This window comes from Pelodiscus sinensis, chromosome 5 (assembly GCF_049634645.1).
Source record: "Pelodiscus sinensis isolate JC-2024 chromosome 5, ASM4963464v1, whole genome shotgun sequence".
NCBI classification, from domain to species: Eukaryota; Metazoa; Chordata; order Testudines; family Trionychidae; genus Pelodiscus; species Pelodiscus sinensis.
In genome coordinates, this window is record NC_134715.1 from 86,938,928 (window position 1) to 86,964,858 (window position 25,931).

Below are 25,931 nucleotides of genomic sequence, written 5' to 3' on the forward strand. Positions count from 1 at the left end.
TCTAGACACAGCCGTAAAGTATATTTTAGTATAGGTTACAGGTGTGATTTACATCCCAATATTGACAGAAGTATGTTCAGCTTAATTGCCCCAGAGCTATCATTAAACACATTGCAAGAACTATTATGACACTCAATTTAGCTTCTCTTCAAGGTAGATACTAAGTGAAATAGTTGTCATTTGCATTATGGCAAGATAGCAAGGGCCTTATCCGACCTACACCAATGACGTCAGTGGGAGCTTTAGCATTGATTTCAGTGGACACAGGATCAGGCCCTTGCTATGGTGCAATGTTTTAACTAAGTTCATTTATATTTATTTTATGAAAGTTGGAGGGGATGCTCACCCCACTTTCTCCCTTTCAGCCTTGATACCCATCTCTGTAGTACCACTTTTAAGCAGCTAAAATCTTCTTCAGTGACATAAATATGTTTAGTATAACACATTTAGAACCCTCTCTTCCTTTTTCCTATGCAGAATCCTCCTCCAGTCTGCTTTTTGTTTGTAGGTAGTTTTGTGAAGGTAGTGTGTTTTAAAAACTGTCTATATATTATTAGAAAATGATTGCAGAGTTTCCTGGTGCTTTGAGTGGAGATCTTTAGTGTACATAAAAATCAAAATACTCCTCAAGCCTCTCCCATTATACCCTTTCGGGAGGTTGCATTGCAAAGAGGTGAATTTTGGCAGCCTGTAGCAAACAACTCTAAAAGAAGAGAGGCAAGGGGTGTTGGAATAATTTGTGTAGTGGGGGTGCTGAGTTACTGAACCAAACTGTAATCCCCTTATATTATGGAAACAACTTCAAATCAGGTGAAGCTTATTCCAAACCAAATACAAAGCATAAACTTCATTTTGGGTACATAACACGCCCCAAAATCACATTCCTACGCACGGGGGAGGGAGGGATATGTTATGTACTGTAGTAGCTGCCTTGGTGCGAGTTACTCACCCAAACAGCTGGGTAAACTGTCACAGAGAGAACGGCCACGATCCGCAGGTGGACAAAAACTAAATTCTGGTATGTGATATGTGATCTCAGAGCTTTCAGACCAGAAACGGGCAGCAGTAGTACACAGCCCTTTGCCCTGTCCAGGGAGTTACATGACACTGGGGGTGGCGGGGAAAAGGACGGGCAGCCTAGAGCTCGCTAAGGGTTTCATGGATACTAGCAGCTTCCGGGATCGAGACTGCGTGCTGCATGCAGCAGATCTAACCCTGCCTCTTCCTGGTCAGAGCCCCTCACCGAAACGGGGATTGGTGACGCGCTGCGTCGCTGAGGTTCTGCTCCCGAGGATCGCACTGTCCTGCCGCCAGGGGTTTGCACGGTAAGAACTATGAACTGGGCCCAGTATTAGATCTACTGCAAAATCCGCCGCTTCCCAATTAGAATCTGGACAGATCGTAAGTTTTTCCCCCCTCTTGGTCTCTGCGAAGTTGCTCTTTCCTTTGAAATCATACTAAAGAAAATCCGCAAAATCCGCATGAGAAATGCTCTAGTCGGTCTATGTACTGATGTGGGTTTGGGCACGAGAGAGTGGTGAACACACGCTAAGGAAACGCAGCATCTACACAAAGGCATTTTTCGTTCCAGTACCCTATGTAAGGCCCAGTTTTGAGAGCATTTTTCCCTAGACCTGTTTGCTGGTGACTACGTTAGTATCAAATGACAGATTTTATACCAACTGGCTTTCATGAGAAATTGTATATTCTTTGTGGAAAACGTGTTTTTAAAACCTTACTAGGTTTTATATTGAGAAAAATACTATACCCGTAAAATAAATAGGACTAAATATAGAGGGATAGAATCATAGAACCATAGAGCTGGAAGCAACCTCAGAAGGTCATCAAGTCCAGCCCCCTGCTTTAGGCAGGACCAATCCCAACTAAATCAATCCTGCCAGGGCTTTGTCGAGCAGAGACTTAAACACCTCTAGGGATGGAGACTCCACTACTTCCCTAGGTAACCCATTCCAGTGCTTCACTACCCTCCTAGTGAAATAGTTTTTCCTAATATCCAACCTGGACCTCTCCCACCACAGCTTGAGACCATTGCTCCTTGTTCTGTCATCTGTCACTACTGAGAACAACCTTTCTCCATCCTCTTTGGAACCTCCCTTCAGGAAGCTGAAGGCTGCTATCAAATCCCCCCTCACTCTTCACTTCTGCAGACTAAACAGACCCAACTCCCTCAGCCTCTCCTCATAGGTCATATGCTCCAGCCCCCTAATCATTTTGGTTGCCTCCGCTGAACCCTCTCCAATGCGTCCATATCCTTTTTGTAGTGTGGGGCCCAGAAAGTAACAAGACACTGGGCCAAGTTCTGCATTCAGAAATATGGGCTACAGTAGTATAACTGAGGGTAGGGTCAGTTCCAGGGGTAGACAATTAAGGCAGTCACCTATGATGCCAGCTTGTAGAGGACAGTGCATTGCTCATGGTCTTTGTTGTTTTTGTTTTGTTTTGTTTTTTGCTCTGCTGGAAGGCTGGCATGCTGTTCTCCCTCCCCCTTCACTGTTCCTGGAGAGTGCTAAAAATCTTCCGTCACTGCCAGCAAAAGATCTAGAGCAGGGGTGGAGAACCTTTTCTGGATCACTGACCTACAGAAAAATCAGTTGGGGGTCACACACGTGAGAAGCAAAAAACTCAGCCCTCACTGACTTGGACCCCAAATGAAAAGAAGAAGAAAAAATCCTCACAGATGTGGCCTCCAACTGAGAATCAGAGAAAAAAAGGACACTCTCCTCAAACTCTAGTCCCACAGGAGAAGGAGGGGTTAAGAGGCATTGAGGCTCTAAGGCTTTCAGGGCTGGGTTAACTTTTTGGAAGCCCAGGGGTAGTGGATTTTGTGAGGCTCCACCAGGCTCTGGAATGGGATCAAATATTAGGGGATCAAATGTATGTGAAGCAGGCTGGGGGTAAGGCTGTGAGGTCTGGGAGGGAGGTGCAGGATTGGGATGAGAGGTTTCGGCAGGCGGGGATGCAGAAGTGGGGATGCGGTGTAACATGAGGGAGGGAGCAAAGGATGGGGGTACTGCTTTCAGCGGGGTACAGGTGTCTTCACACAAATCTCATGCTGCAGGGAAGCGCTTCCTGCTGGCACCACCCCCTGACATTCCCATTGGCTGTGATTCCTGGCCAATGATAACCATGGGGGGCCGGGATGGTGCCTGCAGAGCATGCTTCCCTGCAGCAGGCAAAGCTGCTTACTCCCCTTGCCAGGCAGATCAGCCTGCAGCTTGCCTTGATCCATCCCACAAATCTCAGGCCTTCCCCACCACAGACAAGCTGGCACTGGCACCCCAGCCACAGCGGCTGTTTGTATTGCTGCCAGGGCAGAGGAGTGGAGTCCCAAGCCTCTCAGGCCAGATCAAGGCAAGCTGTAGGCCAAATTTGTTTATGATGGTAGGCTCCCTGTCCCAATCTAGGGCTATTCCTGATGGAGGGCAAAATCTGACACATTGGGAAAATCGTAATAAACGTATTTGTCCTTAATGAGCCAAATTTTGCTTTCAGTCATGCTAGTGTGTAGTGCAAATAATGATAAATAGCAATAAGTAATACAATGTTTAGGTCTTGCTCTATGTAAAGTCATCTACCTACTAATCTCAAAGTATTTGACTGCCCTTTCATGCATTAAGCATCACAACTCGGATGCAGGGAGGGTATTTTACTTAGGAGGAAATTGAGATTTAACAGGATTGAATAACTGTCCCAATATCACATATGAAGCTTGCTGAAAGGCCAGGAACAGAATTCAGATTGCCTGTGCCTAAACCCAATGCCATCCTAAAAAGAAAATTGATCTATTTTTTTTCCAAAATATACTCAATCTCTTCAAAGACAATCAAGAAAATAAAGTGGCAGTCCTTCACAGATTGTTCCACTGTAAGCTAATGTCAAACATCTGAGCACACACCTTTAACAGTAATGTCCGGTCACTTGAATTTTAATCCTGTTTTTCCCATTGAGCTTCTAGTGACATAGCCTGAAACTAAACTATGTACCCTGTACCAAAATAACAACCCATTATTAAAATAAACACTTCAATTTGGGCTCTTACAATATCTCTTCACAAGTATTTTCTCTCCCACCCCAGTAGATGCCAAGTAGCTGAACTGCTACTGTAAGTGCTGGGCTAAATGTCACAGTGATTAATTAGTACTTTATTCCAGATTCACCCACACAGTAAGACAAAGTCTCTGGCAATTAAAACAGATCTTTGAAAGAGTGGAAAGTTTTTCCTCCATGAATTTTCTCTAGTAATCTCAGAGTGGTGTGGTCACTACCCCCAACAGAATCAAGTCCTCCATAATACAGAAAAACAAATGCTTACAAAAAGATTAAATTTCTTTCATTAAAACCCCCGATGGAGAGGGTCTGCTGCCGCGGAGCAGCCTCTGTCCGTGGGGAGCTCGGATCCCCCGCAGACAGGGGCTGCAGCCACCCTGCACTGCTGCCTCTGCATCAGAGGCAGCAGCATGGGGCAGCAGGCAGCCAGTCTGTACAGGGAGCTGGTTTTTAAACTGGTTCCCCTTGTGAACCAGCTCTCACTTGTCACCTCGCCCTGCTGCCTCTGATAGAGAGGCAGCAGCACGGGATAGCAGGGGCTCCCTAAGAGTGGGGCCAGGAGCGTACTGGCTATCAGCCCGGCCTCCGGGCACTATCTCGTAGTCATGTAACTGCTAAGATGTCTTGTAGTTACATGACTGTTCAATTTCACACTATCTAACATCCTTAGAACCTGGAAGGTTCTTCAGTTTGTCCATCTCTGGGATTTTTCATTATGTTGAAACTGAAGTGTAGCTTAGTAACAGGAAATATTTCCAAGATTTTATGGGTGTAAGGAGAGATTAATGACAAGATACAAATTACTATAACACATTATACAATCCTAAAAAAGTCTGTTTCTTTTCCTGTTTACTGAATCTGAAAAGCAATGATGAAAACAAGACGCAGAGCTTACATTCTGTGGCAGTAGTAAAGGAGCCAGGTCAAATTCTATTTCAATCTCCTATGATCTCTTTTAAATACAACTTCCTACACAGCTAGGTTTATTGATCAGAATATGAATGCCAGGATAGTGACTGTGATTGATAAACTTTGTTCCCTCCCCTTTCCCTTGATCTTTTTTAAGGGTGTGTCTACTCAGCAGGTCTTAACTCAAAATAAGCTACACAAATTGAGCTACATCCATTGTGTAGCTTATTTTGAAATTGGGAGCGTCTACACAGCACTTATTTTGAAATAGAGCACTCTTCCTTCGACTTCCCTTACTCCTTGTACAATGAGGGTTACAGGAGTTGGAGCAAGAAGTCCTCCAGCTTGCCAGTATTTCAACATTATTTCAAAATAATTGCTTGTGTGGAGATGTGCACTTTGTTATTCTGAAATAACGATGCTATGTAGAATGATCCTAAGTGACAAGAGGCTGACAGAAAAATTATTATAAAGTTAGAAAGAGTGAAGAGTTGGCAATTTTCACCTTTTTCCGGAGAGCTTCAAAATTATATTTTTCAGAGAAATAGCATCAACATATAGTGCTTTGAAAATAGTGTAGAATGTGGTGAAATTGTGTATGGAAAAAGTTACCATTACTACAGATTTGTATCAACACAGTGCTTTAACTGAGTCTTTTTAGCAAGGACAAAGAGGTCAATTCTTCAACCCTGCCACTCCCCCCCCAAAAAAACCCAAAACTTGAATTCCCAGTGTTAAATAAAAATATAGTGCTTCTCCTGAGTGTTACAGCTTTGTAACTGTTCCTGAACTAAAGTGCTACACAGAGAAGATTTGGAACAGTTTACAGTTTGAGTACCAGCAAGCCCTGAGGAGAACAGATTTTCAAGTATGTTTCATATTCTGCCTGTGTCCATGAAGCCACTTCTGCTTTCTTCAGTGCCACCATTCTGAAAAAAAACTTCTTCCCAAAGCAACACTGCTGTGCATGGTGATAAATGGTCTCCCAGGCTACATGATAAAAGATGGTGCAGAATTCACATTTGAGGTGTTTATATTGCATAAGAAAGATGAATAAAATGACAAGCCTGAAAGGTTTAATTTCTGAAAACTGTTATGGTCTGGACCCACAAAGGAACTTATGCATTGCAACACTGAAGCCAGATCTACACTATGAGATAAGGTCAAATGTATTATGATAAACTTTTCAGCACCCAATTTTGTAAAGTTGAAGGTACGTGTCCTCAGTGTGTGCAAAAGTTTGACACAGTTCGAAGTACTGCATCCCCAGTAGAGGGGATGTTAAAATGCATTTAATTATGTAATTGTGTAACTCCTGAAAATTTCAGCAGTTACACATGGGGCAGGCGGCTCTGCAGGAGCTGGTACACACAGGGAGACAGCTTAAAAGCCAGCTTCCCACATATACTGGCTCCACCTGCTCCCCCCCATGCTGATGCCTCGGTTACAGAGGCAGCAGCACAGGGAGAAGCTGCATGTAACCGTGCACATTAAACAATGAGCAGGTCAGGTCCCTCCTGTTCACACAAGCAGCATTTTTGCAGCGTTGATCCAGACCATCTGTTTGCCTCAGCTCCTTTATTTTTATGTGACATCCCTGATGTATCCTTTCTCCTCCATGCCCTTTGCATTCTTTCCATAAATACCTGCATACCTTTTGCTGGTTCATAGTTCTGTCTGAACAGATTCCTCTTCCCATCCAGCAATGAGGTCTAGTAGCTCCTGCACTCTCCATTCTAGTGCTCATCTGCAACCCTGGGAACTCATGGTCAGGTGTGCTGCCTGCTCTGAGGTCTGAGTGCCATGCTTGCCACACAGAAAATGAAATTCAAACTTCCCTGGGGCTTTTTCTGTTCACCTCAAGAGCAGTAGAGTTGAATGTCCTGGCCAGAGCAGTCACTGCGGGGCATCTCCCAGAGACCAAGAACTTCAACTTTCACAGTGCTGCGACTGCGCTACCATAAAGTTGACCATGCAAGGTCGAATTTAGTGTATTTCTCGTGAAAAGCAGAAGTACTAAAATCGACTTTAATGGCTCTTTAAGTCAACAGAATGAGCTTGGTGGTGGGGACTCACTGTTTAGAAATTTGACCTAATGCGGCTAGTTTGATCTAAACTCCTAATGTAGACTAGGCCTTAGTTCATGTTAGACCTGATGTGTAGGTCCCATAGTGGAAAAACAAAATATGTGTGTCAGAGGCTAAAGGCAGGGCATGGTCAGAAAGGCACAGGCACAGAGGTCATTGTACTATGGGAATTCTGGACACCACTTTGGACAGGCTGCTGTAAATTAGACCAACTCTCTGAGCCACCTCATTCATATTGGGGCCATTTAGACCTCCAGTGCAGTCAAGAATCAGGAAGGTGGAAGGAGGCTTGAAGCCACACTTGTCCTCAGTCATAAGAACAGCCATACTGGGTCAGACCAAAGGTCCATCTAGCTCAGTCTGCTGACAGTGGCCTATACCAGATGCCCCAGAGAGAGGGATCACAACAGGTAATCCTCACGTGATCCCTCCCCTGTCATTCAACTCCAGAGAAACAGAGGCTCGGGATAGAATTTCTACCTATCCTGGCTAATAGCCATTGATGGACCTAACCTCCATGAATCTATCTAGCTCTTTTTTGAACCCTGTTAAAGTTCTAGCCTTCACTGCATCCTCTGGCAAGGAGTTCCACAGGTTGACCGTGTGCCAAGTGAAGAAAAACTTCCTTTTGTTTGTTTTAAACTTGCTGCCTATTAATTTCATTTGGTGATCCCTAGTTCTTTTATTGTGGGACTAATTAAATAACTTTTCCTTATTCACTTTTTCCATACCAGTCATGATTTTATAGACTTCTATCATATTTCCCCTTAGTCTCTTTTCTAAGCTGAAAAGTCCAAGTTTTTTTAATCTCTCTTTATATGGGACCCGTTCCAAACCCCTAATCATTTTTGTTGCCCTTTCCTGACGTTTTTTTTTTGTGTGTGTGTGTGCTGTACTCTGCAATCCCCAGCACATAATGCTTCCTTGTACACTTTCCTGTTTAATTCAGACTCGGTACAAACCCAGTATTTCTGTTAATTGAAAGGGGACAATGCATTGTGTGGCCTAATATAATTTACTTAGGCTACATCTAAACTATAAGCCTCTTTCAAAAGAGAGCATCTAGACCACAAGCAGATTTTTCAAAAAAGCGAGCAGCTTTTTTGGAAGATAGTCTAGACGCTTTCTTTCGAAAAAGCACAGTTTTCATGTAATAGCACCTTTTTTTGAAAGAGTACTTTTGAAAAAAGGCATTATTCCTTGCAAAATGAGGTTTACCATGATAAAAAAAACTGCCGTATTCTTTCGATTTACTTTCGAAAGAACATGGCTGCAGTCTAGATGCAGGTGAAGTTGTTTAGAAAAAAGGCTACTTTTTTCAAAAAAACCCTGTAGTCTAGACACACCCTTTGAGTTCAGCCATTGTGATTTTTTTTTATTTATACTTAATAGCAGGTTATTCAAATAGTATCTGTGATAAAAATAATGCTTCTTTAAAAATGGGTGTTTTCTCTAGGTAAACAGTTGGCTCCAACAGTGTAATGTTTTACTTTTTTACCTTTGTACCAAACAGTGAGAGGAGGAGGAGCCAGCTGTGAAAGACAGATTGCTGTCTTTGCTGCTGACCAAGATTATTAGGAGGAAAGGAGAAGGACAAACAGACATGTCTTCAGAAACAGCACAAAGTAATGTTCAGGCACCTTCACAGCAACAAAACCAACAGGTAAATTGGGGTCACTTCCCCTTTCAGCTGAATGCTATCTTTAGTCATTTTTTGTATTCTTACTATCAAATGAAATCTGGGGGAACAGCTGTTTGGATGGATGGACTTATACATATAAATGAGTAGGAGGCAATGTTTGCTAGTATTCCCCTGGGCTATGTCTAGACTACTTCCCTTTTTCGGAAAAAGGATGTAAATTAGACGTATCGCAATTGCTAATGAAGCGGGGATTTAAATCTCCCGCACTTCATTAGCATAAAAATGGCTGCCGCTTTTTTTCGGCACGGAGCTTTGTCGGAGAAAAGCGCCAGTCTAGACGCTGATCTTTTGAAAAATAAAGCCTTTTCCGAAAGATCCCTTATCCCTCTAGAAATTATTAAATGTCATGGTCATTCTAGTTCTTGTCATTAAGTGTGTTTAAAGTCTTATACCTTTTCCACTGTGATACGATTTTGCTTCTCATATTTCAATCCAAAGTAAATTTTTACTCCTGTTAAATTTTTTTAAACTAGGCATATAATAAAATGATGCTATTTAACTGTAAGCAATTTAGTTTATAGTATCCCATGCAATATTAAAAACAGAGCACATTTATTTTAGAATCAAGAATTCTTGAACAATTTTCTATCTGTATTATGCTTCTCTGAGCTCTATACAAGGCTCCAATATGTTTTCATTCACAATTTCTGCATAATCCAGCCTTGTATGTATTATGGCCCACACTCTGTGTCAAGTTCTGCTCGGTGTAGAGAAGATAGAAGGCAGAGAGTAGTCAGAATGCCATTTTCAATGGTCTGCCAATTATAGTTGAACTACTTTGGTCCCAGTGCCAGTCTCAACCCCAGTGAATCTGCTTTAGTTTAAGCCAGCTAGCTGTGGTTCCCAAAGGAGCATATCTCTGCTAAGAACCAGTAGAACACAGGTGCTCTCTGGCTCATCCTCAACATCCAACTTCAAACCTGGGAAGGAATTGAGTGTGAATTGGCATAAGATTAGGTAAAACTGCTTTACAGCAGGGCTACGTCTACATTGGCCCCTTTTCCGGAAGGGGCATGCTAATTTTTCAGATCGTAATAGGGAAATCCGCGGGGGACTTAAATATCCCCTGCGGCATTTAAATAAAAATGTCTGCCGCTTTTTTCCGGCTTTTAGAAAAGCCGGAAAAGAGCGTCTACACTGGCCCCGATCCGGCCCGATCCTCCGGAAAAAAGCCCTTTTCCGGAGGATATCTTATTCCTACTTTGAGCACGCCTATGCTGAAGAACTCTCAACAGGACTCTTAGGGACAAATTCTACTACTTTGTGCCATAGTGGAACATTTAATTAAGAGTAATTTTGATATGAAATAACCCTGTTCATAATCATTTACTTCCTCATCTGTTATTTGTACTATTGTAGGTATTTTATTATATTTGATGTAGTTTATGAGCAGTTCATGTTTCAGATACTATACTACAATCTTGTGTGACAGGTTTGCTCTAGTCACTGCGAATGGCACTGCCTGCTGGCATTTCTGGGGATTTGCAACCATGGGCTACTTCCCTCTACAGCCCCAGAATACATCTTCCTTTTCCCAAGGAGTGACTATGTAGACTACTTCCTGCAGCCCCTTTTGCTTCCAATTTACTTTTTTTCTAGTAGTCCCACCTGCCCTTCAGATGTGAGCTTGTCTCTAATCAGCTGCATGAAGCTCTCCCATTTTCAGCCTAATTAGCTGATTGTAGGGCCAGCGTGGGGAGCACATCCCATCACACCTTGCTATGAAACTCTACAATCAGTTTTGAAGGCCTTACTCATACAGTACTCTCACTAACTTAAGTAGGAGTTGTGCTTGAATGTCTGGGGCATCCACTACCTTAAAATTTAATTATGACTGCAGCCAATAACCTATTTCATCACCATGATTACAAAACTAAGCGGACCTACACAGAGCTGGTACATGACAGCCTGGTTCTATCTATAGTTAGAGCTAAAGGTGCAATTTCCCACTAAGGGTACATCTAGACTATGTTCTTCTTTCAAAAGGATATATGCAAATTCAGTGCTAATTTGCATATAATCTTCTGATCGCTTTTTCGGAAACATTTTTTTTGAAAGTGAAAAGTTTAGATGGTTTTTTATCAAAAGAACCCTGTACACCAAATTTTTTAAGGAAGAAGGGTTCTTCCAAAAAAGGAGGGTTCTTTTCGAAACCCCCCATCTAAACTGCTTTCACTTTAGAAAAAAACCACATTTGAAAAAGCAATCAGAAGAAGATATGCAAATTAGCACAACATTTGCATATCTCCTTTCGAAAGAAGAATGTAGTCTAGATGTACCCTGAGGAAACATAGCTGTGTCAGCTGTGATTGAGTTGACATGTTAAAAATAGAGCATTGCTATGGCAGCAGGGCTTACAGGATTGATTAGCCACTCCAATTATGTACTCACCCAAGATTATAGACACATAGGGAAGTTCGCCCACCCACCACTTCTGCTGCCATGGTTATACTCTTATTTTTCATTCAATAGCTCAATCAGAGCTAGCGCAGTTATGTGTCCTTAACATAGGAATCACATCCCCATCTCCAAGTGCATACCCTTAGGTATGCTGACACCTCTGCCAAAGTGGCCCTTATGCTACAAAATTTGAGCTTTTATTCTTTTAAAGGGTAAGTTTTTAGCTTTTGTGAAAGTAAGTAAAGCCTTGAAAATTTGAACAGTGTGTAACTGAAACAATAACATATGCCTGATTCTGTGCAGAGCTTTCTACAATAGCTATAAAGTGTAAACTGCCCCATTCATCTCAAGGAGATGGAGTGGTAGAAGTAGCCTCCTAATTCAGCAGATGCACTCAACCTCTTCCTCACCCCACTGAGGGGGCATCAACAACCCACAGCAGTACCCTCCTCCCCAGCACCATAATCTTAATCCCAGCCAGGTGTGGAGGGAAGGCCTTGGGGGAAGAAGGATTGGGCTGGAGACAGAGTCCACCTTGGACTCATTCCACAGTGGCAGTTCCTTTCTTGTAGCTGGAGTTCGGTTAGGGCCAGTGCTGGCTCTCTGGCTCCATGTGGTGCTACCTGGCATGTGGAGTCACAGCACCACTCAGGTTTGGAAATTTTGGAGTTTATTGGTAAATCAAATTAAAACAAAGATAATGTAATAAAATCGTATCTAGATTACGGGATAGGCCATAGCTCATTTCTGTAGGATAACTGGAGACTACTACCACCAGCATTCTGTGTGTCTGTCCCTCCAGCTATCTTGGACTCCTGACTTTATCTCACCATCCCAGAGCCTGAGGTAATAACTGTCAGTGAGATTCTATTTCAGTCCCCTCCCCTTAGGATCTATCACTTATATTCTGTTCCTTTGAAGTCTAGGTATGAAAGCTCTTACCTGATGACTGTTAATCCAGCATAAATGAAGCCAACATACCCTCTCCAGTATATGTGTCCATTTTATTTAGTAATTAAGAGAATTTGTTTTTCTGATGAAGGAGTTTTTCCATCTCCTGTTACTTAACATATATCTCTTTAATGTAACTCCAGTAACTTTTTACATATCACATTATTATAATGAGATCTATATATTGTAATGTAGATTTGTTTTTGTAATGAGGAATAAAAAGCGAGGGGTCAGAAGAGGCTAAAATGGGGATACCCCCAGATTATTTCCACCAAGTAATTATTTCACATTAGTTACAGGGCACTTAAAGCAGCTAAGAAACCTTTACAGTGTAGCCAGATAGAAATATAACAAAATAACAAAAATGTATAATTGTTGCCTTCCACAGAAAGGCTGTGTGGCTACTGTACAAGAGACTGATTATGCCAAACACTTGCACAGTATCGATCTACAGTTGTAGCACCATAGCAGAGAGTTAGTTTAGTTTAAGAAAACTTCATGATGATTACCATAAAATCTCGAGTATAATGCACACTTTTTCCCCATTTTTTTAGCATCAAAGACGGGGTGCGCATTATCTATAGGAGGTTTTTTAAAAAAGTTTTAAACTCACCCTCAACAGGCACGAGCTGGGGGGCGGGGACAGGCAAGGACCTGGGCGGGAAGGGCCCCCCCCCAGCAGGTGCGAGCTCGGTGCATGGGCATTTGGGCGGGGGAGGCTTCCCCAGCAGGTGCGAGCTCGGCGCGCCAGTAGCTAGGCGGGGGAGGCTCTCCCGGCAGGCGCGAGCTCGGCACGTGGGCAGCTGGGAGGGGGGCAGGTTTCCTTCCTGTTCTCCTGTATAACGGGTGCGCATTATACATAGGAGTTCGGGTTTTTCATGATTTTAAGAGTCTAAACTAAGTGTGTGCACTATACATAGTTGCGCATTATACTCAAGATTTTACGGTATTACAGCAATTAGAAACCTAGAAAAGCAGGAGCTCATGTCTTCCCTCCCCCTCCATTGGACCTATACCCACTCTCTGCTAAAAGCCTCAGTCCTCAAATGAAACCTCCTATGGTCCCTGCCTGTCCCCCACCCTGCTCATTACCTCTCCTTGCTGGCTCAAGGCTTCCTTGGGAAAAGGAATTTTAGGGTCTTCCCCTCTGTGCTCCACATCCAGCTGTTTGCCTCTCTCTCTACCCAATATCCAGCCTTTCTCCCTTCCTTTGATCCCTGATAGTGAGTTCCATCACAGCCTGCAGCACCACTCCTGCCTCAGCAGCAGCACCATAGCCTGCCCTACACTGCAGCTCCTTACCTGACTGGACAAGGAGAACGGACTAGCTACCCCCTCTTCCTATTTCACTGCTCAACAAAGAAAGGAGAAGGACACACCTTTTGCTGCCATTACTGGATAGTTGTAGGAAAATACCACCAGTTTTTCTTTTACCATCAGAGAGCCATGCCTGCAGAATCCAGTAGGACAACTGAGTGCTATTGAGAAGCCCAGCCGGAGAAGCCCAACAGAACCCATGTGAATATCTGAATTGCATGGAGGGGGAGTTAAGACTGCGGCACCTGAGGGCATACATTATCAAAATTTGAATACCTGCACGATCTACCAAGAGCAGTTTCTCATTTTGGCATCTCAATGGGCGGAGTTCATTTTGCGAGTGTGCTCAGAGTAATAATGCCTTTTTTCCTCCCAGTTCAACCCTAGAATATTAACTGAAAAAATGTGACTGATCAGAATAAAAGAATTAAGAGAAATTAAACAATGTACCGCCTATCTAAAATTAATAACTTATTAAACTGTTGCAAGCAGGATTGTCCCAAGGGTGATGCAGAGTCTGGGACGTAGACACTAAGTTTCTTCTGGCAGGTGCTCCCCCTTACTCTGCCTAGGTCCCACCCTCATCCTGCACTCCACCCTGCCTGTTCCCACCCTATCCCACCTCTTTCCACCCATTTCTGTCCTTTCTCTTGATCATGCTGTGCCCTCTCTACTCTTCCTCTTCTCCCTTTCCCCCACTGCCTCCTGACAACACAAAGAGCTAATCTGCTGCAGGTGATAGGTGCTGGGAATGAGGAGGAGGCACTGATTTGCAAGGTCCATGGGTGGGCAGTAGGGATCCTGGGAGGGGAGCTGCTGGTGGCTGTTCCAGCCACTAGGGCAGCACCCCAATGTGCCATACCCCGTAGGGACAGCTCTGATTGATTGTAGACAAGATGTTTCAAGTGGGATGAAGTCTTTTTAGTGTAAAGCCTGAAAAGTACTTCACATTTCTGCTCTGGAACTATCAAACATTTGATTGTTTGATTAACTAAAGATGGGAGGGTTGTTTGTTTGTTTGTTTTGGGACATTAGAGAGTGGTCGCATAACTTATGAAAGAAAAATACCTTTCTTTTTTACTTTCCATATATTGGTAACTATTTTAATTTATGTTAAATTGGCTTAAAATGGTCTTGTAAGATAAAAATCAGTAAGCTAACAAAAACATTGATCATTTCAGTCTTTGCTCCACTGTCCCATCTCAGATGCTCACATCAATAGCAAAGAAGTAGAAAGGATCCGTCAAGAATGTAGAAATGAAAGTTTCTGGTACAGAGGTAGGTAGCTCAAATTAATTCTTATCCCAGTGAGAATCAGCACTTGATGTATTTTTAGCTGAATGACTGCTTTAAATTCTGCCGCATGACTTGTGAATTACTTTAACACTTATATTTATTTGACAGAAGATTATTAGGGTCTAATTCTGTCATCCTTACTTATGTTGAGTAGTACTTACTATGAAATCTGTGGGACTAATTACACAATAAAGTACACTTTAAGTAAAAGAGGCAGAATTGTTCCATTCATTGTTAATAATTAACTATTATTAACTGATGTCGCTATTTTTAAACCTATTTTTACTCTCACCCAAAGGACACTTTCCATTTTCTCTCTCATACATAATCTTAATTTTAATTTTTTTTCAAGAAATAACAAGGTTTCTGTATAATTTCAACAACAAAAGTGATTGCAGAGTGAGTGTAAAGCTGGCCAGCTGACAACTCTAAATATGGTTATTCTGAAAGAAAAAAAATTGAAAAACTATAAGAATTTCGTCTTTTAATCAGATTGCTATCAGGGCCAGACATATTTTAGTTTTGCTTTCTTGGGGGATATATTACTATGGTTGTGCAAGTTGTTATTTATTCTGCATTTAGCACCAAAAGGCCACAACCACGTTAGGCTCCATTGTGCTAGGTGCTGTACAAATATAATCAATGGCTGTCATTGAACCCAAACAGCTTACCTTCTAAGGGTACGTCTAGACTACATGCCTCTGTCGTCAGAGGCATGTAGATTAGGCTACCAGGCATAGGAAAATGAAGCGGCGATTTAAATAATCGCCGCTTCATTTAAATTTACATGGCTGCCGCGCTCAGCCGACAAACAGCTGATCAGCTGTTTGTCGGCTCAGCGTGGTAGTCTGGACATGCGGGTGTCGACATCAAAGGCATTTGTCGACCACCCAGGTATGCCTCCTGGGATGAGGTATACCTGGGTGGTCAACAAATGCCTTTGATGTCGACACCCGCGCGTCCATACTACCGCGCTGAGCCGACAAACAGCTGATCAGCTGTTTGTCGGCTGAGCGCGGCAGCCATGTAAATTTAAATGAAGCGGCGATTATTTAAATCGCCGCTTCATTTTCCTATGCCTGGTAGCCTAATCTACATGCCTCTGGCGACAGAGGCATGTAGTCTAGACATACGCTAAGATTAGACATTAAAGGTGAATGAGACAAGCAATCTGGGATGGGGAAGACAAGAATAATAAATACAAAAAAGAGATACATAATTCTCAGCCAGCAGGCCCAGACCTAGGACAAAGTGAGCAAGGCAAATGCTTTGGGCCCCGCGCTTTCAGGGCCCCACAATGCTGAATGTTCACCATCCACTGGCCGGGCCTGGGACTCTGCTCCCAGTATCCTGCCTTGGGCCCTGCAAACCCTTTGGCCAGGCCTGTCAGCCCATCAGCAGTAGTGATTACAGTGCTGGATTTTATTTTGTTTCTTGTTTTTTCCAGGTCTTCCCTTGTCTTTAGGAAGCATGCTCATCACTCAAGGACTAATCTACAATGGTAAATGGGAGATATTAGAAATGAACCCAAGTCATGCTTATCTGAAGTCAGTACTTGATCAGAATTTCCCTGGAGCTTGCTGCTTTTCATATTTGAATGTTCTTCCCATTCAGTGCCAACATTACTACAATGATCTAACAACTATGCATTAACACAACTCATTCTGAATATTTCCTTTTGAACTCATACCCTTCCAAATACTAGGGGCCTAAATCGGTCACACTTATATTCTATAATCAAGAAGTATCACTGACTTCATCGGGCTACTTGTAGAATAGGGTACTAATCCACATAAGGGTATCGGAATCTGACATTGTAGCTCTCAATTATGGCTTCTAGAAAGCATTGGCCGTGTTTTTATAATGTAAGTATATAAACAGAAACATGCTCGGTCAATGCAAAGGTGGGAGGGCAGGTGATCTTATAGAGCGGCCGTGTAATCTGCACAGACGATTATCGTGTTATTTCTATGGTGAATCAGTCTAGTTGCATTCTGTCTGCCCATGAAGGAGTTGCAGACTACTTTCTGTGTTTCTCATTCATTGACAGATAACACTCCACATAACCACTCTAGCTGGATATTTATTTTACAATTATCAACAGTAAAGCAATTAAGAATGCCAATTGTAAATTATTATTATTGTCCCTTGACTAATTTGACACGAACGGGGCAGCTTGTATTTCTTTTAGAAACAACTGCTGAACACCTGGCCAAAGTGAAAATAAATGGGCTCTACCTAATAGAGGCTAGGGAAAAATAAATTCTCCTCCCCACAGTCTAACACTTGGCATAGACTGGTTACATGGCACTTTGCTGTGTATACAGGCCGTCCTCTCTGTAAGTACAAGATATGTTTAAAAAAACTTGGACTTACAGTGAAACAACTTAAAGAGGGAAATTTTGTCCTACAGCTGACTTCTATTTGTTCAAATTGGGGGTGGTAGTGTGTGGGGCGGTATTGTGCGACTTAAGAGCAAGGAATGGGAGGACTTATAATGCATCAGTTCCTACAAGCATCAATGACTTTAGTGCAGAATGGATGTATACCAGAGCGACTTATAGCAGGGATTCCGTGTACTACAGATCATTGGCTTTAGAAGAAACTTGCATCCCCTACTATATGTGAATCTACGTTGGTGGGTCAACTGGCCACCACTTTATACTCCCTCTACCACCAAATTCTTCTGTGTGGAATTAACCTACATAACCTGGCACTGTCATCCTTACTTCTTTCCCATACCCTGCCTCCCCCGACATCCTACCAGAAAGCAGTGCTTCCATTGTGTTTTAGGGTCTTTCATTTCATTGAAGGAGTCATTCTGTAGCCTTCAGAGCTACTGTGTCTCTCCATCTACAGACTCAGCCCTTTCAAATATAATATTTTTAAATGGAATTTAAATTTTTAAATTCTGCAGAAATGGATGGGTCACCAAACAAATGCCGGTACAAAATACAACAGACTGACTCATTCTGATCCTTGCTGCTTTCATTGGCTGAGATTTGGCAGTAACATCACATGGTTATATTCATTCATTCTGCCTGGATATTTTTAACAGGTTCTAGATAATATCCAGAATGGTGGCTGCAACAGTAAAACAGTAAAATTGGAAGGCTCCACAAACATGTGGAGGATTATGTGGAAAAATCCTTCTGATGTATTTTTATTTACTGTCTAATGGTGTTAGCTGAGCATGCACAGATAACAGTACATGAGTACAGGCTGCTACCAAATTGAGATCAGAAACAAGTCTCCATTGTCACAGTCAATCTGAGAGAAGGGGGGATTTTGGTGGGGAAAGGTGAGAAACTTTCCATTTTCTCCTCTGTTCATGGAACCACACCTTCTTTCCTCAAAAGCCCAAATGTCAAATTGACTCCTCCCTGCCTATTAAAGAGGATAAACATCTATCTGATGACAGTTAATACTAGATTGATAATTGACCAAAAAGGCCCTACAAGCTAGCTCTCAGCTTGTGCTTGCCTAGAGAGCAAGAAATTGAATGAGAGAGCTGGATTCCAATTCTCCACCTGTCAGTACAAAGTATTTTTCCCTGACACTACTAGCATGCCATCATGCAAATAACTGTATTGGGAATTACCAGAGGGTTTTGGAAATGGTATATTTTCCTAAATAAAAGCTCTAACAAATGAGAGTCTTATTAGAAAAATATCACTTTTGTTGATAGATGAGGAGTTTCTCAAGAGGATAGGCATTCTTAATTGTTATGTTTTATTTTAGGCTTTCTCTCATCAAGCCCAAGATTTGGATCATTACCTAAAATTGCAGGTAAGTCAGTAGTTTTATTTTAAAAAGAAAGACAAGGTTGGGGGATCTTCATTAACAGTAGAATCTGAACTCTTCAGAATCCAGACTTCCTTCATGTGCTGTCTCCCCCTGTTCTAGTGAATCTCAGTTATCCAAACTTTTGTGTATCTGAACATATAGGGTGTCACTATAGCTGTTTAGGTAATTCTATTTATATGGGATATACTAAGTTTACAAGCTAATTATTAAGTAAAGATTGCTTAATGAAGAATTTTTCAGTAAGATTATATGTTCAATTTGTAATTGCTCTACATGTACTATTTTTTTATTTGGAGGTCAGCCCGCACCAAGGTTCTGTCCATAAAACTATCCTTAATGGTCTGTTTTTTCCCATGCCCCCTCCTTCTTGGAAAAATTCCCAATGAAAATCTGTCTCTCTCTACCTTAGCTTCATTAAAACTCACCTTGCCATAATACACATGAAATTCTGCCATCTGCTCACAGCTACACCAATCATGAGTTTTGAGCTGCTGATTGTGCACTTAACTAGTTTATGCTACAATATCCTACAGTTTTATTACTATGTTCTCTCCCTATTCTCACAACCTTATTTTATATACCTATTATTTCTGTTCTTTTAGGGTGCATCTACGCTGCACCCGTAGCTCGAAATAGTAGGGCAGATATTGTTGATTATTACATAAAATAAAGCAGTAAAGCCCTAGCACTACCATAACAGGTTCCCAGCATGGTTAAGTTCTCTAATTATTATAGCCATGTAACTCCTCAAATAAAGAAATAATAATACAAATTCAATTTATCCTGTTGTCTAACTTTGGAACATTTTGTTAAAAAAATATTTTCATAGGAATTGTTTTGTAATGCATGTACATAATCTAATGACACCATTTAAATGATGTGATCTAGTCTGCTTGCAAAAGGGTTTCATTTGGTGCGTATTTGGATGTAAGACCTCCACAGAAAATTCAGTGTATTGCCAGAAGTAGTTTTTCTTTATTGAACCCAAGCTCAGTGGTATTAATGAAATCAAGACTTAAACTGAAGTCCTAGTTATTTGTAATCATCAGAACTACCACGGAGCATTTTGCAAAGATGTAAGTCTTTGTCAAATTTCACCATGTTTACACTCATCTAAATTCACCCTGCAATAACAAGTGTATATAGCTGTGGTGTGCAACACACTAGTCACATGTGGCCATTTGGCTGATTGAGTATGGCTAGTTCGCTATATCAGAAGCCACTGTAGTGGCTATTGCTTCAGAACTGGCTGGACACCATGGGTATATAGTATTCTTTTTCACATCTGAATTGTTATGCAGCGTTGCTGTGTATTGTTAACCAGCTGCACTGTTTTACTCTATAGATGGTTGAATTTCAGTGATAAGAGAACTTACAAATATTATACAGTAATAGTGGTATATGTTTATAAAGTACTTTGGGATGAAAAGTCCTACATAAGAGCAATTCACTACAAAAGGACAAATGATAGTATCTTGAGTTAGTATCTTGAACAAAAAATATTTTGTGATTGGTTTGTACAGTTGCTGGTGCCTTTGGTTTTGCGATTGGGACGATGTCATATATACGAATATGCCAGAAAAAGTTCCAACGTGTAGGAGTTCAGCCACTTCGTCCAGAATCTGAAAGGTTTGTCTTGAATATAGATCACTCAATCTTATACTCTAGCTCAAACAGAAAGTATGGGGTTTGGTGCAGAAACATAGGTACTGAAAATAAAAAGAGGCAACTACAGCATACTTTTAAACCTTTTGCTTCAGCTCATAGGAAACTCTTGAATGTCATACCTAAAGGTATATATTCAATATAATCTGCATTGTTTGAACGACATAAATAATCCTGTAAATTAAAAGACTAAATCCCTAGCCTCTGCATATACTAATTTAATTATAAAAGATCAACAGTTGGTACCAGGCCGAAGATAAATTTCTATTAAATATCACACTATCCATTCCATCAGTTTGGGCTATAACTTTAGGTTCACTTTTGATTCTGCCTTTTCTCAGTATGTCCTGCAAGTTGTTTCTCCACCACATCTTCTTTATCCCTATAGTTCATTGTTCTCTGCTGTAATTAATGCAACCTCCTCTTCTCTGGCTTCTTAAATCCAGTCCTTTCTCAAGTCCATACAAAATACAGCTACTAAAATCATTTTCCTTACCTTATGATTCAGTTCACGTAATCCCCTCTCAGGGTATGTCTACACAGCAGTGTTATTAGTCTGCAACTACACCACAAGCAGTTATTTTGACACTGTCAAAATGTTGTCGAGCTGGAGGACTTCTTACTCCGGCTCCTGTAATCCTCAGTTTACAAGGAATAAGGGAAGCTGGAGGAAGAGTGCTATCTCTGACTTCCTGCTGTGTAGACAGCGCCAAAAGCTGAAATAAGCTATTTTGATTTAAGATATGCCATTGATGCAGCTCAGGTTGCATAGCTTATTTCAGTTTTAGCCCTGCTGTGTACACATGCCCTTATAGTCCTGCAGCACCTTAGAGGCTAACAAAAAATGTAAATGGTATCATGAGCTTTTGTGGGCACAACCCACTTCTTCAGATGAATGGAGCTCAGGGGGTCCTGGGTACAAATAAATAGCAGAAAAGGAGAGAATGGGTAGGGAAAGAGAAGGAACAAAATGGGGAAGAAATATTGTCAATTAGAGTGTTCATGCTAAATGAGGTTCATATAGTGGGCTCTAAGTTCCTAGTGCTTGGCTTTTTATGTCATTAGGGTGTGGAATGTAGCCGCCCACATGGTTCAGACCTCAATTCCAGGTGTCAAACTTGTAAATGAAACTAAGTTCTGCAACTTCTCTCTCAAGTTGATTTTTTTTAAATTGCTTTGTAATAATATAGTCATTTTTAGATCCATTAGTGAGTTTCCGGGCAAGTTAAAATGTTCCCCAACAGGTTTCTGTGTGTTACCATTTTGAATATCTGATTTGTGTTAATTAATTCTTTGTTGTTGAGACTTTCCAGTATACCCAATTGACATGGCAGAAGGGCATTGCTGGCGCTTGATGGCATAGATCACATTGGTGGCTGTGCAGTTATATGAGTGTCTGACATGGTGGCTTATGTGGTTAGGTCCTGTGATGATGTTGCTTGTATAGTTGTGAGGACAGAGTTGGCACCAGAGTTCCTTTTGTCAGAAACCATGTTTCCTTTTCCTGCTTGAAAAACCCTACTATATTTTGGGCACTACTGAAAATAAGCAATACATAAGAATAATGAAGTTCTTTTGCTGAGGCATTCAGATGTCATCCTGTATGCCATAAAATAGCTGGAAGGACTGAAGAATGTAAAGTGGGTGAATGAAAAACAACAAGAGATTCCTTCTATAAACCCTGTCATTCAAATTCCTTACTAATATGTAACCAAAAAAATGACAATTGTGTTAGAGAAATCTGAGCAAAAATCTTGAATGCTCTATTCTCCTCCTGATTTTAGGCATTGCCATCATATCTGCAAGGAATGCGAAGCAAAATTGGGATCTAATGGAAAGGAAAATGTAAAGTCCTCAGCTTCATAATCTCAGGTACACAATTTGAATCTTAAGGAAGCTTTTGATTTTATACTTTAATTTGAACAGTATTCTAGTTTAAAACATTTGCGACCGTGCAATATAAACAAGCTTTATGAGATGAAAGTCTGAGAATTAGGAATTCTATTTATGGTTCTAAAGTTAAATTTTATTCTAAATTTTCGCTTTATAACCATTTAACATTAATTTTACTTCTGAGTAACTCCTAATTTAGTTCCAAAATTTTCATGCAAACAGAGCTTTTTTTTGTCCAGTTAGAATTCAGTGGGATTCTCTGGGTAGTTGTAAGTTAGAAGAAAACAAAATATACTTCTCTTCTATTTTGAATGCTATATTACTGTTTCTAATTTCTTTCTTAACTTGAACATTTATGGACTAATTATTTTTGGTATGTCAAAAATGCAGCTGAAATATTGATGTTTTAAGAACATGATCAGTAAAATAATGTCCTTGCTATTTTCATGGAATACTATGCTCTGGGTCAAACAGAAAGTGTGGGGTTGGTGAATCAATAATTGGGTAAGGCTCTTTCACAGGTGTTATACAGATGATCACAAATGGTTCTCTCTGGCTTTAAAATCTCTGTAAATTACATTGAGAGGGATATTTTAGCAGATCCTTTTCATTGACCCAGAAGTATTCAGTTTTGATGGATTTGAACAGTGCATGGTATTCACAATGAAACATACTGATATAACTTATCATAATCAAAGAAGCCATTAGGGTGAAATGTGGCAACATTAGATTAGAGTATCCCATTTGATCTTTAATAGTCTGGAGGAATTTTATTACACCTGTGGCCTTATTTTATTTTTATGGACTATAGGAGTTAGCCAATGGTGGAATAAGTAAATAGTGAGGCCCCACTTAACTCTAGCCTCCATGATTATTGCTCCAAATCTGCCGTAATGTAGATCTACGGTAAGATTCTCAAAAGCACCAAACAGATTTGAAGACAAATGGGACTTAAGTGCCCAAGTCATTACGTTTTTGTAAGAATTTTGCCCCATATCTTGCTTGTCTCATTCACATATGATTATTTCCATTGACTGAGAATAATGATGCCAATACTGTACGTCTAATTAAAGATCCCCATTTGTTCACTGACAAGTTGTTTTAGTCAAGTTGAGAGCAGGAGTTGGTGCATATTTCAGAGTTTGTTTCTTCTGCTGGTTTGGCAAAGACTGAGTTTGTTGATCCCCAGATCCAAACAGAAAGGCCATTTTGTTTTTCAACCTTTTGACAAAAGGATTATTGTGAGCTGTGGTATTTAAATTTACAAGTACTGGTTAGCTTTGAAAACTATGTTTTACATGTACCCAGAGCCAGTTTTGAGGGAAGAATTTTGAAATTTAGGAATAATGGTGGGTTTTTATACAATTAAACGTAAAACACTGAAATTAGAGGTTGACCACACATTGTAATTGGAACACACAAAGTATTATGTTGTTTGATCACTTCTTTCCTTTACAAATAAGTACAGTGAGCTAAAAGTATTCTAGATGGTAGATATTGCTTTTCCATCACTTCTCATGCCAAAAGTGTGCATCATGCTCAAACTTTCCTCTCAGGTTACATCTAATTAAAATTATTGTCCTATACACAAATTCAGTGTCAAATTCTTACCTCCGAGACTTGTTCAGAACTCCTGAAGTCAGAAGTAGATGTACATATATGCCTGGGGAGAACTTGGCTCCCAGCTCTGTATATTATATAAAATATGGGGGGGGGGGGGCGAGGGCTGTGTGTGTGTTTGTTTGTTTTCAGACCCTGTCTCTTCTTTTTAAGAATTTACTTCATCCTGGTATCTCTATTGTAGAATTGACAAAGATGAAAAATCCTGCAGAAAATGTCTTCTCCTTCAGTGGTTTACTCTGGACAGAAGAAATTAAGCCTAACGAGGTGTAAACAAGTACATTGTGAAGATTGGGATGATTTTTTTAAAAAGTTGAGTTACATAATAAATGCTAATTTCTAGTAATGCCATTTCTACTTTTTTCATTTGAGATCACACCTCAATACGTTTCTTTTTTCCTTAGCTCTAGGCACTGAAAACTTAAATATTGCGATTCCTGCAAGTGGCAATGACCTGAATCTCAGTGAAATCTGCAAAAGTCCATAATTGGAAGCACTTATCTCCTACACAAAAGAAAAAGAATGAAAGAGGGTTTAAATGACATTGCACTGTTATGCAATCCACCAAGCCCCGATAGCATGATCAGTTTTTCATAACTCTTTGTACTGCACAAGGACTCCATGGATCACCGTTTTTGACAACACAGATTGGACTTCTTTTGTCCTACACTCTCAGGACCTGACTGGTCCCCAATGAGATTTGCTGGACCAAGGGAGGTCCCTCTCCTCATGGCACTGCTGGCACTGTGCTAGAGCACCATCCTGGCCCTGCTGCTGCCCCAGCTCCCCCGGGCTCTCTAGCTGCCTCTGGCCCCACTTCTGCTGGCACCGGAGTGGCATGACCAGAGGTCTGCAGTTGCTTGGCTCTGTAACCAGGGCCGGAGCTCCGCAGTTGGGGCCAAAGCTGCACAGCCACTTGGCTCCATAGCCAGGCCTGAAGTTCTGCAGCTGCTTGGCTCCGTGTTTGGGGATGGAGCCGCAGGGGCTGGAACTTCCCGGCTGCTGGAGCCGGAATGGGGTGGGGCTGGAGCTCCCTGGGTGCTGGTGCTCCAAAGCCACTGCCAGGCTGGAGCTCCCTGGCCACTGGGGCCAGAACTCCCTGCCCTATCACCCCCCTCATTGCTCCTCCCCCACACTGGACTCTTGGCTGAGTCACTAGTCCCCCTCTACCATATTCCTGCCCTGCTGCCAGACCTCCCTAGTCCTGGGCTCTGTGGTCCAGGAACATCCATGGTACAACCTGTAGTTATCCTGTGGACATTGTTAGAAAGAATCACATAGATGTCAGTGGCTTTAAGAGATAAGCAGGACATTTTATTTATGCCTGTCTATTCAGACTCCTTTGGAAGAAGTTATTTCTAAATAGCCAACTTAATAAAAAAGTTTTATTTTTCTCAAAACAAACAATGGGGAAAGAATTGAGAGCTCAGAAACCTATGTTATTTAGGTTTGCTTTAATCTGACCCTGACATTAGAAAAGATTTTTAAAATGACAGAAAAAGCCAAGTCAATGCTTGATTGCCTATTATTAAAAATGGTTTAATAATACTTCATTCTCACTAAACATTTTAGAATATTCAAGTTTCAGTATGTCCTTTTATATAATATCCTTAGCCGTGAGCATTCTCTCTCAGAAGACCCTCTCCATGTACAGATACCCACAGTACAATCCAAACTTTAATCAGGAACAAAGGAAAGTCAGGTTTTAGTTTCTTTAAGAAATCTCTCTATAAAGCTTCAGTCATCAGCTCTTAGTTACCTTTTCACAGAAATGAGACCCCCCAGCTGCCTTACACTTCCCAAACTAGAGCTGATCCCACATAGATACCACAGTTGCATATACACACCTTCTCCCAGAATTACACAATGTGGGTACTCTGGCTTCATCTCTTCTGAGACATGCAGTAGTGAAAGTAAGCAGATACACAGGCTCTGCAGAAGATTCCAAAACCAATCCTCTTTAACACAAGTACTATACAGATCTAAACAATACAATAAATCTGTACACAGTTCCCTGCTTCAGTTTCCTCTTCACACTTGAATGTTCTCCAGGTGTAGGTCAGAGCCTCAAAGGAGTCTTGCATCCCTACATGCAGATTTCTCCTCCAAATCATGGTGGCTTGCTCTTCTGCAGCCCACTTTTTTTTCCCTTGGTTGGCCACACAGTTAAAAATTGCCCTGTTGTTTCAAAACAGGCCCGTTACTCTTTCTTGCCC

At 41.3% G+C, this 25,931-nt stretch overlaps 2 protein-coding genes across 4 annotated transcripts in view; one reads left to right on the plus strand and one right to left on the minus strand.

Annotated features, from left to right (window-relative positions):
• Positions 1 to 1,126, minus strand: part of CWH43 (cell wall biogenesis 43 C-terminal homolog) — a 72,734-nt gene extending 71,608 nt beyond the window's left edge. The window contains exon 1 of the mRNA XM_075930447.1: positions 950 to 1,126. The gene's annotated coding sequence lies outside the window, so the exon portion shown is untranslated. The remainder of the gene's footprint in view (positions 1 to 949) is intronic.
• On the plus strand, positions 1,000 to 24,061 carry OCIAD2 (OCIA domain containing 2). Of its 3 annotated transcripts, none has more exons than XM_075930448.1 (8): positions 1,000 to 1,018; positions 8,578 to 8,727; positions 14,616 to 14,712; positions 16,178 to 16,231; positions 18,472 to 18,519; positions 20,061 to 20,166; positions 21,987 to 22,074; positions 23,900 to 24,061. In XM_075930448.1, the coding sequence occupies exons 2-7, from the start codon at positions 8,668 to 8,670 to the stop codon at positions 22,066 to 22,068; spliced, it is 447 nt and encodes a 148-aa protein (XP_075786563.1). In that variant the 5' UTR covers positions 1,000 to 1,018; positions 8,578 to 8,667; the 3' UTR covers positions 22,069 to 22,074; positions 23,900 to 24,061. The 3 variants fall into 3 exon arrangements, with proteins under 3 accessions (XP_075786563.1, XP_006113524.1, XP_006113525.1); XM_006113462.4 differs by lacking the exon at positions 1,000 to 1,018 and adding an exon at positions 1,234 to 1,325; XM_006113463.4 differs by lacking the exon at positions 1,000 to 1,018 and adding an exon at positions 1,262 to 1,401.
• Positions 24,062 to 25,931: the final 1,870 nt, after the last annotated feature.